At 35.8% G+C, this 16141-nt stretch overlaps 1 protein-coding gene, 1 long non-coding RNA gene and 1 pseudogene across 2 annotated transcripts; 1 reads left to right on the top strand and 2 right to left on the bottom strand.

The window, feature by feature from the left end:
• The first annotated feature begins 1225 nt into the window (after positions 1-1225).
• On the top strand, positions 1226-2506 carry LOC134259365 (putative nuclease HARBI1). The gene has a single exon (XM_062741953.1). It carries the CDS (start codon positions 1226-1228, stop codon positions 2504-2506), a length of 1281 nt encoding a protein of 426 aa, XP_062597937.1.
• An 8259-nt stretch (positions 2507-10765) lies between these two features.
• LOC134259364 (uncharacterized) lies at positions 10766-11577 on the bottom strand. The gene is made up of 2 exons (XR_009990337.1): positions 11450-11577; positions 10766-10942 (listed from the first exon to the last, which is right to left on the bottom strand). It is a non-coding gene; the product is annotated as an uncharacterized LOC134259364 (long non-coding RNA).
• Positions 11578-13017: 1440 nt separating this feature from the next.
• Positions 13018-14415, bottom strand: LOC134259363 (uncharacterized; annotated as a pseudogene).
• Between the last annotated feature and the right edge of the window lie 1726 nt (positions 14416-16141).

Here is a 16141-nt window from a genome sequence, read left to right as displayed (position 1 = left end):
CGGTTCAGTAATTTTGAACACTAATTTTGGTGCATAGTAACTAACATTCTCATCTGACAAATTTTCGTAATTTTTCTGTCATGCGGTCATAAAAATTTCGAATATCATACTATCATGCGTTTCTTTTCCCTTTAGTATAATTTTTTGTCAAAAAAGATTTATTTTAGCAAGAAAGCCACAAGCACTAAATTGATTCTGCAAAATTTCTTAACCAATTACTATGCTAATATATACTTTAAAAAGTATTACCAAAGCAAGTGCCTGTAACATAGCACCAATCATCTATTAGTGTTTGACAAACCTATGATTGTGCATTTACCCCCATTCACACACATTCGTTACCACACAGCACTTGTGAAGACTTCGCTACGTTTACTACTTGCAATTACTCACGATCGGCCACGTTTTCAAACACGCTTTAATTGTAATAGATGCAGCGTCTATGTGTGAAGGGGGTGGGGGTGGATAATATTGCCAGAAAAGCTTTAATTTTTTATTCCAAAAATTGTACATACTTAGTTTTGAGTGATTGATCCATGCTGATAAATGTTTGGAGAGACGATTTACTTAATAATTACTTAATGCTTACTCATTACTTAATGATTCTTAATGCCCCAGTCACACATTCACGGATTAAATGCCGGATTAGCTACGGAAGCGATCCGGTATCATTCGTGGCGATATGTCTTTGACCGTGGCTTTTCCGTCTGTTATCGTATTTAAACGTAGTGATACTTGTATATCTGCGACAATTTTTGAACATGTTCAAAATTCCACTACGGATGAAACCACCGTAGCATGATCGTCGTGAAACTTACTAAACCGTTTTAGAACGTAGAAGTCCGTTTTAATTCCGTATAAATCCGTAGTAATTCGTATGTATCAATTTTTCAAGGATTGTTTCGATTTGATACGGAGAGCTACGTGATTATACGGTTCTAGTACGTATTTACTACGGATAAGAAGAGTTTGCTAAGATCTTTTTACGTTGCGACACGGGCCAATTACGTTTTATTACGAATAACTAAGGAATCTTAAGATTTATTACGTTTTTATACGTTTTATAGCGACACTGTACGGAGTACGAAGGCACAAGGCAAAATTCTAGGATAAAGCGTTGCCATGCATGCCATGCTTATCATTTTAATGTCAGTCATTCAGCTGACATTTATAAACCCTATAAAAACTGTGTGTCTGACCATCAGTAGCAAAATTTTTATCAAACATGAATAATCAACAACTGATGCTTGCTTTGGAAATGCTAGAACTAGACATTGACATTTCACAAAATGCCAGGGCAATGATTCAGGCCATCCAAGAACAGAGACGTGATCGAAGGCAGCGGAGATGGTGGACGAGAGATTGGCTTCTCCGAAGACCTATCCATGGCCAGTATGAAGCCTTAATGTCCGAGATGTATGCAGAAGATCCATCTGCATATAGGAATTTTGTACGAGTGGACCCTCTTATGTTTCAAGAACTGTTACACATGGTTACTCCAAAGATTAACAAGCGCAACACTTGGTACAGAAAATCTATTGACCCTGGTTTGAGACTAGCAATTACTCTGAGGTACCTAGCTACGGGGGACAGCTACCACACACTGATGTATGGTTTCAGAGTTGCCCACAATACAATCTGTGGTATAGTAAGAGAGGTATGCGAGGCCATAGTGTCTGTTTATTCAGAAGACGTTCTCTTGACACCCACGGAACCTGAACAGTGGAAAGCTATAGCAGAACAGTTTGAGGCTAAGTGGCAGTTCCCGCACACACTAGGTGCTCTCGACGGAAAACATGTACCCATTAGGTGTCAAAAAAATGGAGGATTGTTGTATTATAACTATAAAGGTTACCACTCTATTGTACTGATGGCTCTAGTTGACGCTGACTACAAGTTCCGATGGGTTAATATTGGCGCTCAAGGTGGATTTTCGGACGCCCAGATTTGGAACCAGAGTGATCTTAAACAAGCGATTGAAAGAGGATTAATGGGACTGCCAACAGCGACCCCTTTTCCCAGTGATGATAAACCCATTGGCTACTATATTATCGCAGACGATGCTTTTGGTATGAGGACCTGGCTTATGAAACCTTTCTCTAGACGAGGTCTTTCTTATGACGAGAGGATTTTCAACTATCGGTTATCTAGAAGTAGAAGAGTTGTTGAAAATGCTTTTGGTATTCTTGCAAATCGATTCAGATGTTTACTATCAGTCATGAATCAGGAGCCCGAAACTGTGCACGTCATAGTTTCAGCCTGGGTGTGCCTTCATAACATCATGAGAATGAGATACCCTGGGGACCAGAACCTTTTACTTGACCAGGAAGACGAAAGACACCAGGTAATTCCTGGGGCATGGAGAGATGGTGTTAACATGGATGATTTACAGATTACCAGGGGTGGAAATATGGACACATTTGATGCTAAACAGCAGAGGCTTTATATAAAACATTACCTTAATTCCCCAGTCGGGTCTGTTCCATGGCAGGACAAGATGATATAATGACTGTTCTAAAGTATTGTTAAAAAGTCAGAAATAATCAATGGATTATTACAACTTTCTTATCATTAAAACATAATTTGGTCATTGCTTGCTTATTATATCTGTAATTTGAGTGTAGAAATTATAGTAAATATTTGTCAATAGCACGCTTTGCATTCTCAAAGTTGAAGTTATTAAAACAAATTAAAAATGGACTTAAAGATTTGAATGCCCCTTTTACTCTTTCGTTCTTACAACAATGTACCGGATTAAAAATATTTTAGACACATCAATGACGCTCTAGCTAAGAATTGATAGTTGAAAGTAAATAAGAACATGAAGTGTATAGGAAACTACAAAACCAAGACCAATCTATTTACTCATATGCCGAATCTCAAATCGTTTACATGTTAACATGTACAGACAATTTTACCAGAACGACCCAGGTTTCTTATTTTTGATTATTACATCATGAATTTGTGTATACAGCCTCATACAATTTGGAGTAATTTACTGAAAAATTTTGCGGAAACAGGCAAATACCTAAACTAAAAGACATATTAACAAACAATAAAAAAACAAGAGGCCCATGGGCCTTATAGGTCACCTGAGCATTATGCAACAACTTTCCAGTGATTAAACTTGATTCATGTTTTAAGCCAGATGTTATGGCATTCACAATTTTGAAAGAGGCACCATTGATCATCATAACAATACACTTAGCAGTTGCTTAGTTTGTTTACTTAATACCCATACGCAGGGTAAGGGAAAAAAATGCATTTCAACTAATCAGTAATATTCAGCAATAATCAGTAGTGCCCCTACCATACATGAACCCCTGACCCTTTGGCCTTGTTATTTGATTAATACCAAGGAGCAGATTTCAAACCATTCATTCATTTTCAGTATATAAGTACAGCCCCCCCCCTCTATGGTACCCCTGACCCTGGGGCCTTGAAATTCACAATTCTGTAAGATATGGGCACTTGTCTATCATAACTATATGCATCATAACTTTATTTGTAGTTCATCTGCTTAATACCCTGGAGCAGAGAAGAAAATTTTTAAAGATTTAATGTATTTTCACTATATAATCAATAGAGCCCCACCATAACACCAGAACCCCTGACCCTGGGGCTATAAAATTCACAATTATGGAAGAGGCATTCTTGCTCATCATAACTATGTACTTAGTTAGTTTATTTATTTCCTAGGAGCAAAGGAGAAGATTTTCAAAGAATTCATATATTTTCACTATATAATCAATACAGTCCCACCCTAACCCCTGACCCTGGGGCCATATAATTCATTATTATGGTAGAGGCACTCTTGCTCATCATAACTATGCACTTAGTAAGTTTATTTAATACCCAGGAGGAGAATTGAAGATTTTCAAAGAATTCATGTATTTTCACTATATAATCAATAGATCCCCGCCCTAACACCAGAACCCCGACCATGGGGCCAAAAAATACACAATTATGGAAGAAACATTCTTGCTCATCATAACTATGCACTTAGTTAGTTTATTAAATACCCAGGATCAGAGAAGAAGATTTTCAGAGAATTCATGTATTTTCACTATATAATCTATAGAGCCCCGCCCTAACACCAGAACCCCTGACCCTGGGGCCAAAAAATACACAATTATGGAAGAGGCATTCTTGCTCATCATAACTATGTACTTAGTTAGTTTATTAAATACCCAGGAGCAGAGAAGAAGATTTCAGAGAATTCACGTATTTTCACTATATAATCTATAGAGCCCCGCCCTAACACCAGAACCCCTGACCCTGGGGCCATAAAATTCACAATTTTGGTAGAGGCACTCTTGCTTATCATAACTATGTACTTAGTTAGTTTATTTGATACCCAGGGGCAGAGAAGAAGATTTTCAAAGAATTCATGTATTTTCACTATATAATCAATAGAGCCACGCCCTAACACCAGAACCCCTGACCCTGGGGCCATAAAATTCACAATTTTGGTAGAGGCACTCTTGCTTATCATAACTATGTACTTAGTTAGTTTATTTGATACCCAGGGGCAGAGAAGAAGATTTTCAAAGAATTCATGTATTTTCACTATATAATCAATAGAGCCCCGCCCTAACACCAGAACCCCTGACCCTGGGGCCATAAAATTCACAATTTTGGTAGAGACACTCTTGCTCATCATAACTATGCACTTAGTTGAGTTTATTTAATACCTAGGAGCAGAGAAGAAGATTTTTTCAAAGAAATAATGCATTTTCACTACCTAATTATTTAGCCCCGCCCTAGCACTAGAACCCCTGACCCCAGGGCCATGAATTTCACAATTTTGGTAGAGGACTCATTGCTGATTACAATCATGCAAACAGTTTGACTGCTCGATGTCCAGGAGTAAAGAAGAAGATTTTTAAAGATTGCATTAATTTTAGTGGTTTTGGCCCCACCCCTCAGGCCCCAGGGGGGCAGGGATCATGAAATTCACAATTTTTGTTCCCCTTCACCCATAGATGCTTTATGCCAAATCTGGTTGAAATTGGTTCATCGTCAGAGAAGAAGCTGAAAATGTTCAAATGTTAACGCACAACGCACGACGCACGACGCACGACGACGGACGAAAACGGATAGCAATAGGTCACCTGAGTTTACTCAGGTGACCTAAAAACAAGAAGCCAAAAATAAACGAGAAAAAAAACTTTTAGCCGCATCTAATAAAAAAATCCCTTCGCTTCATCAATCATAAAGGCACATCTACTTTATATAAGAAAAGTTGTTTGAAAGTTTCATGAAAATTCATCGAGTGGTTTAGGGGGAGTTGCGGGTGAAAGATACGGACAAGACAGATCCAGGTGTTAAACGGGGGTATAAAAGGGTAACAGCGTTGGCATTGTTAGCATGTTTTACAATGAACAGTAACAAAGTCAAAATGATTTTATTAAATTTAAGAAAAAAACACGACACAACTAAAGCCACGTCTATCTATTGCAAAGACTGACTTTAAACTACAATGTTATATGGCTATAAAAGTCCTCACTATAGACATAAAACTATTAATGCAATATTCTTCCTAGAAGGTATAAAAATATAAAGAATGACACAATGATTTACAAGAGCTATTTCCATTTGTACTTTACTGTACCTATATAATTTCTAACTTAAAAACAAAAACCAAAACAGAGAACAGTTTAAATTTCAATATCACTACTACAAGACGAATCCATGGTGGAAAGGCTAGGGAAATGAATCAAATTCCTAAAAGACTCCGTCTGACCACCAGTATTTGAACTTGCACGTGTAGCTGTCGCAGATTCGAATGAGGGGCCGGTCGTGTGTGTAGCATTAGAACCGGGACCGGTGGAAGATGATGTACTTGAGGCTGACAATGTTGCGGAATACGACCTGCTCATATTTGTTGTTGGAATGGGAAGCATAGCAGAAGGAGGCGGGGGTTGGTACTGTTGTTGCCATATTGGTAAATATCCTCCAGGGCATGATGAGTAGTTTAAGGTCTGCAGACGTCTCGCTGTGTCGAAATCTGAATGCTGATATTGCTGTAAATTGTTAGCCTGCTGTACGCGTTTTGAACGAGCTTTAAAAGAATTTACCAACTGAAGAGATTCTGCCTGAAAATCAGTCCACAGTGAGTCATCAATCTCTGATATTGCCGTTCCAAACCACTGTGTCCACTGACGCCGTTCAGCTACTTTAGGGTCGGCTGGCTCGGCAATTTGTTCCAGAATTTTTTCTTTCAATTCAGTTGACTGTTGAATACGTTCTTCCAAACGCTGAAGGAAAACACTAGTATTTTCTTTATTTGCACTCTTCTTATTTTTTGTCATATCCGGCTCTTTACACGTTCCTGAGGACGAGGAAGGCGATATAGAGTCAACCCTATCATCTTCATGCTCTTCATCATCGTCATTTTCTTGTGAAGCAAGTATTCGTTCAGGATGTTTGTCACGAATTTTGGCGATCAGCTAAAACAGAAACAGTTTCTGTTATTAAATAGACATTAAAACAAAATAACAACAACATTCAGGCAAGTATTAAAACCGCACAAAACCTTTTTAAAACATGATCACATGAAAAAGTGCATGTGGCAACCTTCATGAAAACAAGTTAAAATCCTCTGAATATAAGAAAAGAAAAAAATTTATGGAACTTACGTCTACTCCACCTCGATTAGGTATTCTGTAGATATGTTTTGACAGAAATGATAATTTTTCCAAAATCCACTTGTCTCTGTCTGACAAACGACCCCCTGATCCTGAAGGCCGTTTTGTCAGCTTACCATACTGCGTGCGTATGCTGTCCATCCAAGATTTTAACCTTGGTCCTGTGGGTATAAGAAAAAAAAGACTTTATATTATTAATCTAACACTCATTCAAATATCTCCTTAGTAGCTAAAACTGTATATTTTTATAGAAAAATAAATTAAGTATGGCAATATTCAATTTCTAAAATAATGACTCCTAATATTAATGTTATGTTCCAAATTTGGTAATTGAAATGTAGATAATATATTCCAAAGACATTGTATCTCACCATCACAAACGCCAAGCTCTTCTGCCTTTTCTTTCCATAGGGCATTTTTCTTCTCGGTAAGTTTGTAATCAGCATTGCCCTTATCATACAAATATTCATGCTCTTGGAACCATGACACTACATCATCTTGTTGAATGCTAGTTAGGTAAAGGGGCTGAAGCCGGGTCTTTTTACTGGCTACTCCAGTATCAGAAGATTTGTTGTTTTCCGGAGCATCCTCGCTTGCTTGCGTTATACAAGTTTCATCCACCGCCTGCTTTTTACTTTTTGCAATTACTCGTTTACAAGATCTTTTTTGGGTGGCATCTTTATTCGATGGAGTTTGGAAAAGAACTGAACTGGTGTACGGATTCCACGGACTGTGTAATAATCGTGATTGTCCGAGAAGTCGCGTGGTGAATCGTGGCGTCCGTAAAAGACCGATTTTATCCGTATTAATCCTTACCTACACCGTAACAAACTGTATTTATCCGTAGCGCAGTTGACTTGGCACTTGTCACTCCGTATTAACTCGTATTGTTTCCGTATTAAAACCGTATTTTACCGAAGCAACCCATTTCAAACAGGCACTAAATTTATCTTTTTTCTACCTTATTCTTGTAAGTACGTAACAATCCGTATTAATTCCGTAGTGCATCCGTACTAACTCCGTATCAATTAACGATAATTAGATTTTCCGGTGTCAACCGTGGAAAATATTCCGTAGTAGAACCGTGGAGTTGATCCGTGAATGTGTGACTGGGGCATAAGCCTAGGTCACACCGTCACGGTAATGGACACGGATTGCAACGGTTAACCCCGATTTTATAAACCGTATGAAATCGTAATGCTAATGCGATTTTTTGGCGCGAAAAACAAACGAAACGGTTGTTTCAAGATTATTGAACGGTTCAACAAGGTTTGGACACGGTTTTATTAAGGATCATGCCATTCACGCCACGGACACTCTTACAGACAACCACGGTATCCTGTAGTGATACCGTATAATGCTACGGTCTCTTAGTGATTGTTAAGCTACGGTTACGGCCAATCAAGTTAATGCTACAACGCCCCACGGCTCTTGTACGAGAATGCCACGAATGATCAAGATTTTTTAAGACGTCTTACGTCTAAGCAAGTAAAAGACATTGGGAATAAATGTAATCGCATTCAAGGTTCTTTGTACATGGACGCCAGCAATAATTTTTTTTTTTCAAAAATACCGATATAAAGAGGAATCATTGATCACATGTTACTATTTCATTTCTTATTTAAAATTACAAATGGTTCTTTTTTTATTTTTTAAATCCTTAGAAAAGTTGACTTATTTTCAGATAACTGTTATATATGAGAAATACATGCGGATGTGTTAAAAGCTATGAATATTTATTCAATATTTCTAGATCTAATCTATATTTACAATTTAGTTTATTCACTTTTACAAAAATCATTAACAATGTATTTTCTCTCAATATTTTTGTGATTTATTCAGATTAAGTTACGTTGCCAAGACACTCTTCCTGTAATTAAGTGTAATAGTAAGGGTCCTGATATATACTGGTTTAGATTTAACTGGCAAACGGAAGGCGGTTACCACTACTAAGTATCATTTGCCTAAACCAAAATTTGGTAATCTCTCAAGAATCTAGAAATGATGTAACGGATGAAAGATATGGAGATAATGAACAGTTTTCAATCTCAAAAGTCCATTCAAACATACAAACCAGGAGCAAAGAAAACACGGACCTCTAAAATATCAGAGGTGGGATCTGGTGCCAAGGTGGAGTGAGCAGCCCCACCGACCGGTCACACCCGCCATGTGCTCCTTGATTTCATCGGGAAATATCGGAAATATAATGTAATAATATAATAATTGGATGTGTAAATAATGGTCTTACAGTAAAGTATAAAAAATGTCAGTGAGTTTTTGACTTAATGATAGATTGAATTTTCTGACAAGGTCATTGTTTTGACTAGAGAACTTACGAAATTATGACTTAAAACAAGACTTTTGATATTCTTTTTTCATAAACTTGCTTGTAAGAAATAAGGGTATGATCATCGATATGATAAAGGACAAGCACTGTGCTTTAGGATATTCAAGGTTCCGTTCTTCTGAATGTCTAAGCAGATACAGGTCAGCACAATAGAACTATTAAGCGGTTCTTTTGTAGTCAGGACACTGTAATCTGTCAACCAGAATTCCAGACATGACACCTGAACGGTCGCAGTTGTCAATTTTCTCTTCCTCTTAAAAATTTGAACTTCGAAAAATCGTTTTTTTAGCCAGATCTTTAAGGTGATAGGGCCATCTAAAAGTACAAAGTGACACCTTTTTTTCATTAGCTGGGATTGAATGTGTTGCTTGGAATGCTTCATAATACTTTCATAGTAACTGCTTCATGTTTGTCATCAATTAAAGCGCATCGATATGATGCATATGGTTTGACAGCCATCGCGAGCAAGGTCCATCGGCAATAGTTTTCCATTCATTGTGGTTGATGGGTAGACACGTTCTCTTTCGATCTAGTTTTGGATGATGACTTTACAAATCTCACGGGAACCTGAGAGAAACTGTCCGGAAAAACTCTGAAATTATGTGACAGTGTGACTTGGGCTTTACGAAAAATAAAAATACCAGAAGGAAGAAATCCTCTATTTTTAATCTTTGAAGCATGGCAAAAGAAAGACGACACAATAATATGACCTCGACGTCTGAAGGGTGTCAGTCTATCAGCAGAACATTGGAGGCTGTTATATAAGACATAAAAATAAAATACAAACCATTTATCCAGGGAAATGATGTCTTAAGAATATATATCATATCACCATACCTTACAACTCTACCAACCTTATAATCTAAGTTTTTAAAGATGCTTAATCTCCAATTTCCCCAGCAAATCTGATTTTTATTTCCAAGGCACTTTCTGCTGCATTCTACTTCTGGCTTTTTATTGCTTTGTGTGAGATAGTTGCCAGAGTGACACCAGTCTGCGGCCTGAAACATATCTTAAACTATAATTGTTTTAATGATGATTATGCGTTAAAATTTGATGGATAGGGCCTTCCATCCTCTGGCTGATATTGGTGTCTCGGGCTGATACAGGATGTGATATGGAAAAGGCTATGTGTTATTTTCTATTTACAATATTATATAACTCATTCTTCAGTACTGAGTTCAGATGTGTGACCAAAGGGTTATTTTTTAAAAATAATCAATTTCATAATTTATGTATATTAATTGAGTAAGTACCCTTCCTGCTTCTGAAAAAAATTGATGGGAAGATAATCTGAAGTCTTAAAGAGGAGATAGGTGTCCAAATGTACAAGCATGTCTGAAATTTTATGTACGTAACTTGGTGTCCACAGTGACTGTTTTTTAAATCAATAAGCTATTCTTTTCTGGTGAATCCTTTTTGAAGTATATAAACACTAGTTTGCATGTTTTATTGCATGACTTATTTCTGCCTTATTCCATTATAATTAGAAAATATATCCAAGATTACCAATGGACACCGTTACTTACATAAGCACTAAACAAGTAACATGTTACTAGAATTTAACAAGTTGTTAAAATATGAAAATAATGTAATCAAAAAGGTATGATGAAATCATGTTTAATTTTTTATTAAATGGAATTTATTTAAAAAGTCACAATTTTTATTTCTAGTTTCAAAAAAGGAGAAATTATGTAAGTAACATGGACACCTAACTCCGAATCAGGCTTTAAAAACGAACAAAAAAAATAACAAGACAATCGAACACTTGTCTTTAATACTTTTAATATTTCATTTCAAAGCTTAATAATAGACTAGTTTTCAAAGAGAATTAATGCAGACAAGTAAATTGTCAGATGGATTGCTAAATATCCTGGGTCTTCTATTTTGAGTCTTGGATCTTTGTGTCATTGTTACGAACATAATTCAGTCATTTCTTGTAAATCTGAAAGAAAAAAATATATAAAAAACAAAATATAATATGATGTAATCAACACATATGCTGTTTAATTATATTTATTATATATCCTTGATAAAACCAGAAAGAAGGCAATTAAAGTACAAATTATGTCACTAATTCAAGTTTTCGTGTCTCTGTTATGAACGTAATTGCGTAAATGATATGGCAATATTAAAACAAATATTCAAAAAGTATTCATCCTTTGATAAGAGCAGAACAAAACTAACAAATATAGAATAAAATATAGTACAATATAACTTTATCATTAATAGATTATACAAATAATGCAAAAACACATGTTCGTAACAAAAGACGCGAATCAAAAGTCAAATGTTAAACCAAAAGTACTCGACTCGGACAAATTTATGCATTTTGTATGGTCATAAGCAACATATTTCAGTTTCTGATTAATGGCTACATGGTATAGAGATACAATGACTGTATTTATGTGTTAAAAATTCACTAAAATTGATACAATATGAAAATACTTACCGAATCTATTATGTACGTAACTTCTGTCTTCCACGTGGACACAATGAGCATCGCCATGTTTTTTTGCAGACAGCTGCACAACCTTTCTACTTTCGTTTTCAATTTATAATTATACCCCTGCTACGGACTTCCTGAGCCAAACTTATGATTCATTGGCTGTTATTTTAGCAATCATACTGAAAGCTATTATGTTCGTAACGGTCAAGACACCAAACATTTTACAATCAGAGATCATTTTAAAATTACAAAAAGAACTGAGTTATGTTCATGAAGCATATTGTTAAAAATAATTTATCATACATACTCATTAATTAAACACAGAAATTGAACTTGACAAATTATTTAATGTTTGTAGAGAGGTGTTAAAAAGTTCAATGCATATGGACACCATGCGTTACGAACATAAACCACAAATTTTTAAGTTCAGAAAAAAATAATTAGGATAATTTTAGCATGTTTGACAAAATAAATATATTATTTCATTTATATGCTAAGATAATGTACACATATATCATGCCAAATGGTTTTATTTTTAAATAAAACAACATCTTTATGCCTATTCGAAAATTATGTCACATTTTCTGCAATTGAAATCCCGTAAATGCAATACAACAATGATCAATATTTTTTTATTCCTCAACTCATATCCATAAAACTATTTATACTATATCCTTACACAAGTATCCAATCATATCAATATCAATCTATCTGCTTCCACTTTATTTATTGGAAAATAAAGGAGAAAAGAAATATATTTTAAAAATTCACCAGTATTGAAGAATGAGTTATATATATTGAAATCAGCTTTGACATTGACATTGTAAAATCAAATAAACAATACCGATTTTAATCTTTAACTGCAAGTTATTTATACAGGGAAATGACAACAAGATGTTTGTTTTAACCTTTATTTTGGCGAACATTGGTCGTGGCATAGTATTTTGTGGGATACCAATTAATACACACAACTTTTGGGCAAACCCACACAAATTAAACAACATTCATCAACAAAAACAAATCATATGTTCAAAAATGACCACCCCTGGTAAACCGCGGGTGGTTACTTATTTAAGGTTACTTATTTAAGTGTAATTAGTTATATGCACAATTCAAGCACAAAACAAATTATATCAACATATCAGCAAATATTTTACATATAAAATGGTTCAACACTTCAACCCCCTTCACATTTCAATGGTAAAGACTTCACAACAATACAGGGTTTATGTAGGCCTCAGTTGCTTTGGTGTGCGCAAACGCCACATGACAGCGAACAACCAAAGGAGAGTTCGCAGTCATCCCACACATGGGGGAGCACCCAAGCAACTGACAAAAAAGCCCCCACGGACCAATGTTCTCTATGTTTTGTTTAAGGATATACATTGCCTTGTTTTGACAGGAAAAATTCTAAACCCCAACCCCCCCCCCCTTTTGGATATTATGCAGAAAGAGTTTATTTCCTCGGTTATTGAGGTGTACTCCATCTGTCAACAGAAATTGTGACATGTTTTTCAATAAATCAGGGTACTTTATGTAACACCCCCCCCACTCTAAATCTAATGAAGCAGCTACCCTATTGGCCTAAAGACGGAATCGCTCCATTGCTTTATTTCCCCCGAGTACCTCCATTTATTTCGTGGCAGCATCTGTGACCAAGCAAGTGTCGAATGTGGAAAGCGAGTCTTAATAATCTTTAGATGGGATTTAATTTTCTCAATAAGAGTATACTGAACAATTGACCCTATATCGTTTGCCCCACAGTGAATAATCAAAAAGTCTGGAGATTCCTCGTATTCTGATATTTATTTTCAATGCATCCAATCCAGGATTTGTTCCCCGGTCTGCATACTGATGCCATCATTGCATTCTTAATAATAGAGGAGCCCACACACCAGATTTTAACTGCAGGGACCTCTACAAATTTACGCAATAATTTGAATAATTCTTGTTATATTTACAAAATTACAACTTGCCCCCAGCATCTGCCAAATAGGACATCTTATGTATGATTTATATGCCCTAGACTTCCAACGCCCAGCTGATTCCATTACATGACATCTTGTGAACAACCCCATTCAAATGCTGCAGTGGCTGCCCCGATACGAAATGAATGGGCCCTATAATGTCCCTGAACCCCCAAAACCTGAAGTGATTTTTTTCAAAACCGAAGAGAACTGATACCTGATAAGGGGATTTTTTCCATAGTGGATAAATAATGGCCCTTTAATTTTTGGTCTTACTGCGAGATAATCTATCAAAATTGCAACCGAACACAGGATTCCCTCACTTTTATCAATGGCTAAAGAAACCCTCTTTCTGTCCTGATCACATTTTGACATTCTTATTTGTACAAAAACCATGGAGTAATTTGCTTCAAATTAAACATCAATCACTTGTAAAATTGTATTAACACTATTACTAGTAGACTATGTGACTTCCCCTTTTCTGAGAAAAGCAAAGAAGGCTAGTATATAAGCAGCTCTGTACAATTTTGTTTCATAACTATCGCTTCAAATGCTCGGTAAAACCCTAACAACTTTAGTAAGCAACTGCAAGGTTATAGGTAGCCTTGCATCTGCAGACCTACCAGTTTTTCTCATACCCTCAAGAACCTTTACAACTAGAAAGTTCTTTGTTTCATCAACCCAATTATGGATTTTGCATTGAAAAACTAATAGAAGATAGATAATACATGGAAGTAGCATAGGAACACTTCTTTAGTGACAGATAAGCAACAAAGTGAACAACATCCCTAAGAGGTGGGGGCCATGAAATTCCGTACCCACATTCTTTCCGGAAATTATAAAATGAATTTTGTCCTATTTCGTATGCTATTTTAGTGTTGTAAGAGATTGAAGCATCTAGCAATTTATTTATCTGTATCTGTAAATTATGTTGACTAATTCTACTGGAAGAGAGTCTGGTCTGGTGCTTGCCTCTGGTGCCAACGTCTTGAAGCGGAACCACTGTTTGCGAAAAATAGAATCTGCAATTTTGTTATCCAAGCTACCAATGTGATTTGCCCTAAATATTACATTGTTGATCATCAGTCTAAGAACCGAATGTCTTACCAATTCCATAAGTCTTTTGGACTAGGAAGATTAGGTATTGATGACACTAACTAGTGAAAGGTTATCAACATGAAACTGAACTTTTTTATGTAGCAACCTAGGTTCCCATATCTCTATTGCTAAAACTACTGGTATGAGCTCAAGAAAAGTCATGTCTCTCAAAAGTTCTTGGTTGTTCCAGTGTTTTGGCCATTGGAGAAAAAACCAACTTCCACTAAAGTAACCCCCACAACCTGAACCTGTACTATCTGTAAATAACTGTAAAATGCTAGAATCTTTAGAATCTTCTCATACAGTATTAGGAAAATATGCTACCTCATTGAAACGGTTCAAGAACACCAGCCACATTCTAAGGTCACTTTTAATGCCAACTGATAATCTTATATGATGATATGGCTCGAAAACTCCACTAAATGCATCATACATTCTTCGAATAAAAGCTCTACTAGATCTGATTGCCTTTGAGAAAAAAATTGAGCATTCCAACTAAAGACTGCATTTCTTGCAGTGTAACTTTTTCCCTATCTAAAACAATTTCAATCAGACTCTTCAAGATTTCTAACTTTGCTTCTGGGATCTTGTCATCTCTAGTGTATCAATTTCGAAACCTAGAAATATTACTTTTGTCGTTGGGCCAGAAGTTTTCTCACGGGCTAGTGGTACACCTAAATCCCCAGCTAAGTTACTAAAAGTAGACATTAGAATTTTACATTCATCACTACCAGACCTACTAGCAAAAAGGAAATCGTCTAAAATAATCTAATGTATTCAATACAGACTTGAACTGAGTAAGACAGTGTAGAAAAGTTGCAAATGTTTCCCAAATTCTGCAACTAATGGAACACCCATGGGAAGGCATTTATCTATGTAATATAATCCATCTACAGAGAACCCTAACAAGTCAAAATCCCTTGGATTGATTGGAACTAAACGAAAAGCACTTTTAATATCCATCTTACCTATCAATGCGCCCCTTCCCAAATTTGCAATCATATTGACTACACCATCAAAAGATGCATATATACTCCACTGTACATAAATCTGGGTCTACAAAGTCGTTGATCCCCTGGGAACTAGAATAGGTTAAGAGTCAAAATCAGCAAACATCGAGCATTGAATGGAAAGTCAAAATTTTATTTTTTCAAAATCTTTTGTTATATAAAAGATTTTGTCCTATCTAATGCTAAAACACAATTAAAATTTTTTTGGAACGTATGAAGGGCCTGGTATCCAAGGAAATTCATTTCCTTAGCAACGGGTTCATAAATTTTTATGAAAATCAATGATTTTTAGCCATTTTTCTATGAATATGTTTTCTGAATGTGATAAGATAAGGTATTTTGGTTACTTTATTTGTTGAATGATGGAATTACTTCATTCTTCAGAAATAGGAAAATCAAAATTTCTGTAGTGATATTGTTGCCATGACAACGGGAAATGAACATGGCGTCAATGATTATTAATTTTGAAAAAATTACCTATGTTTATCACTATATATGCGAAATCTACAACCACTGCTGGAAAATTGAATGCTGTGATCTTGTTAGGGGTTATGTATACGTCATATCTATACAATAAAATTTGCAGGCAACTTTAGTAGGAAAAAGTAACAAATGGTTAA

The sequence above is a fragment of the Saccostrea cucullata genome, unplaced genomic scaffold, assembly GCF_032062105.1.
Source record: "Saccostrea cucullata isolate Sc308-1 unplaced genomic scaffold, CSIRO_AGI_Scuc_v1 ctg12932, whole genome shotgun sequence".
Taxonomy (NCBI): Eukaryota; Metazoa; Mollusca; class Bivalvia; order Ostreida; family Ostreidae; genus Saccostrea; species Saccostrea cuccullata.
The sequence above is the reverse complement of the archived record's forward strand: the minus strand, read 5'-3'. Positions and strand labels throughout refer to the sequence as shown.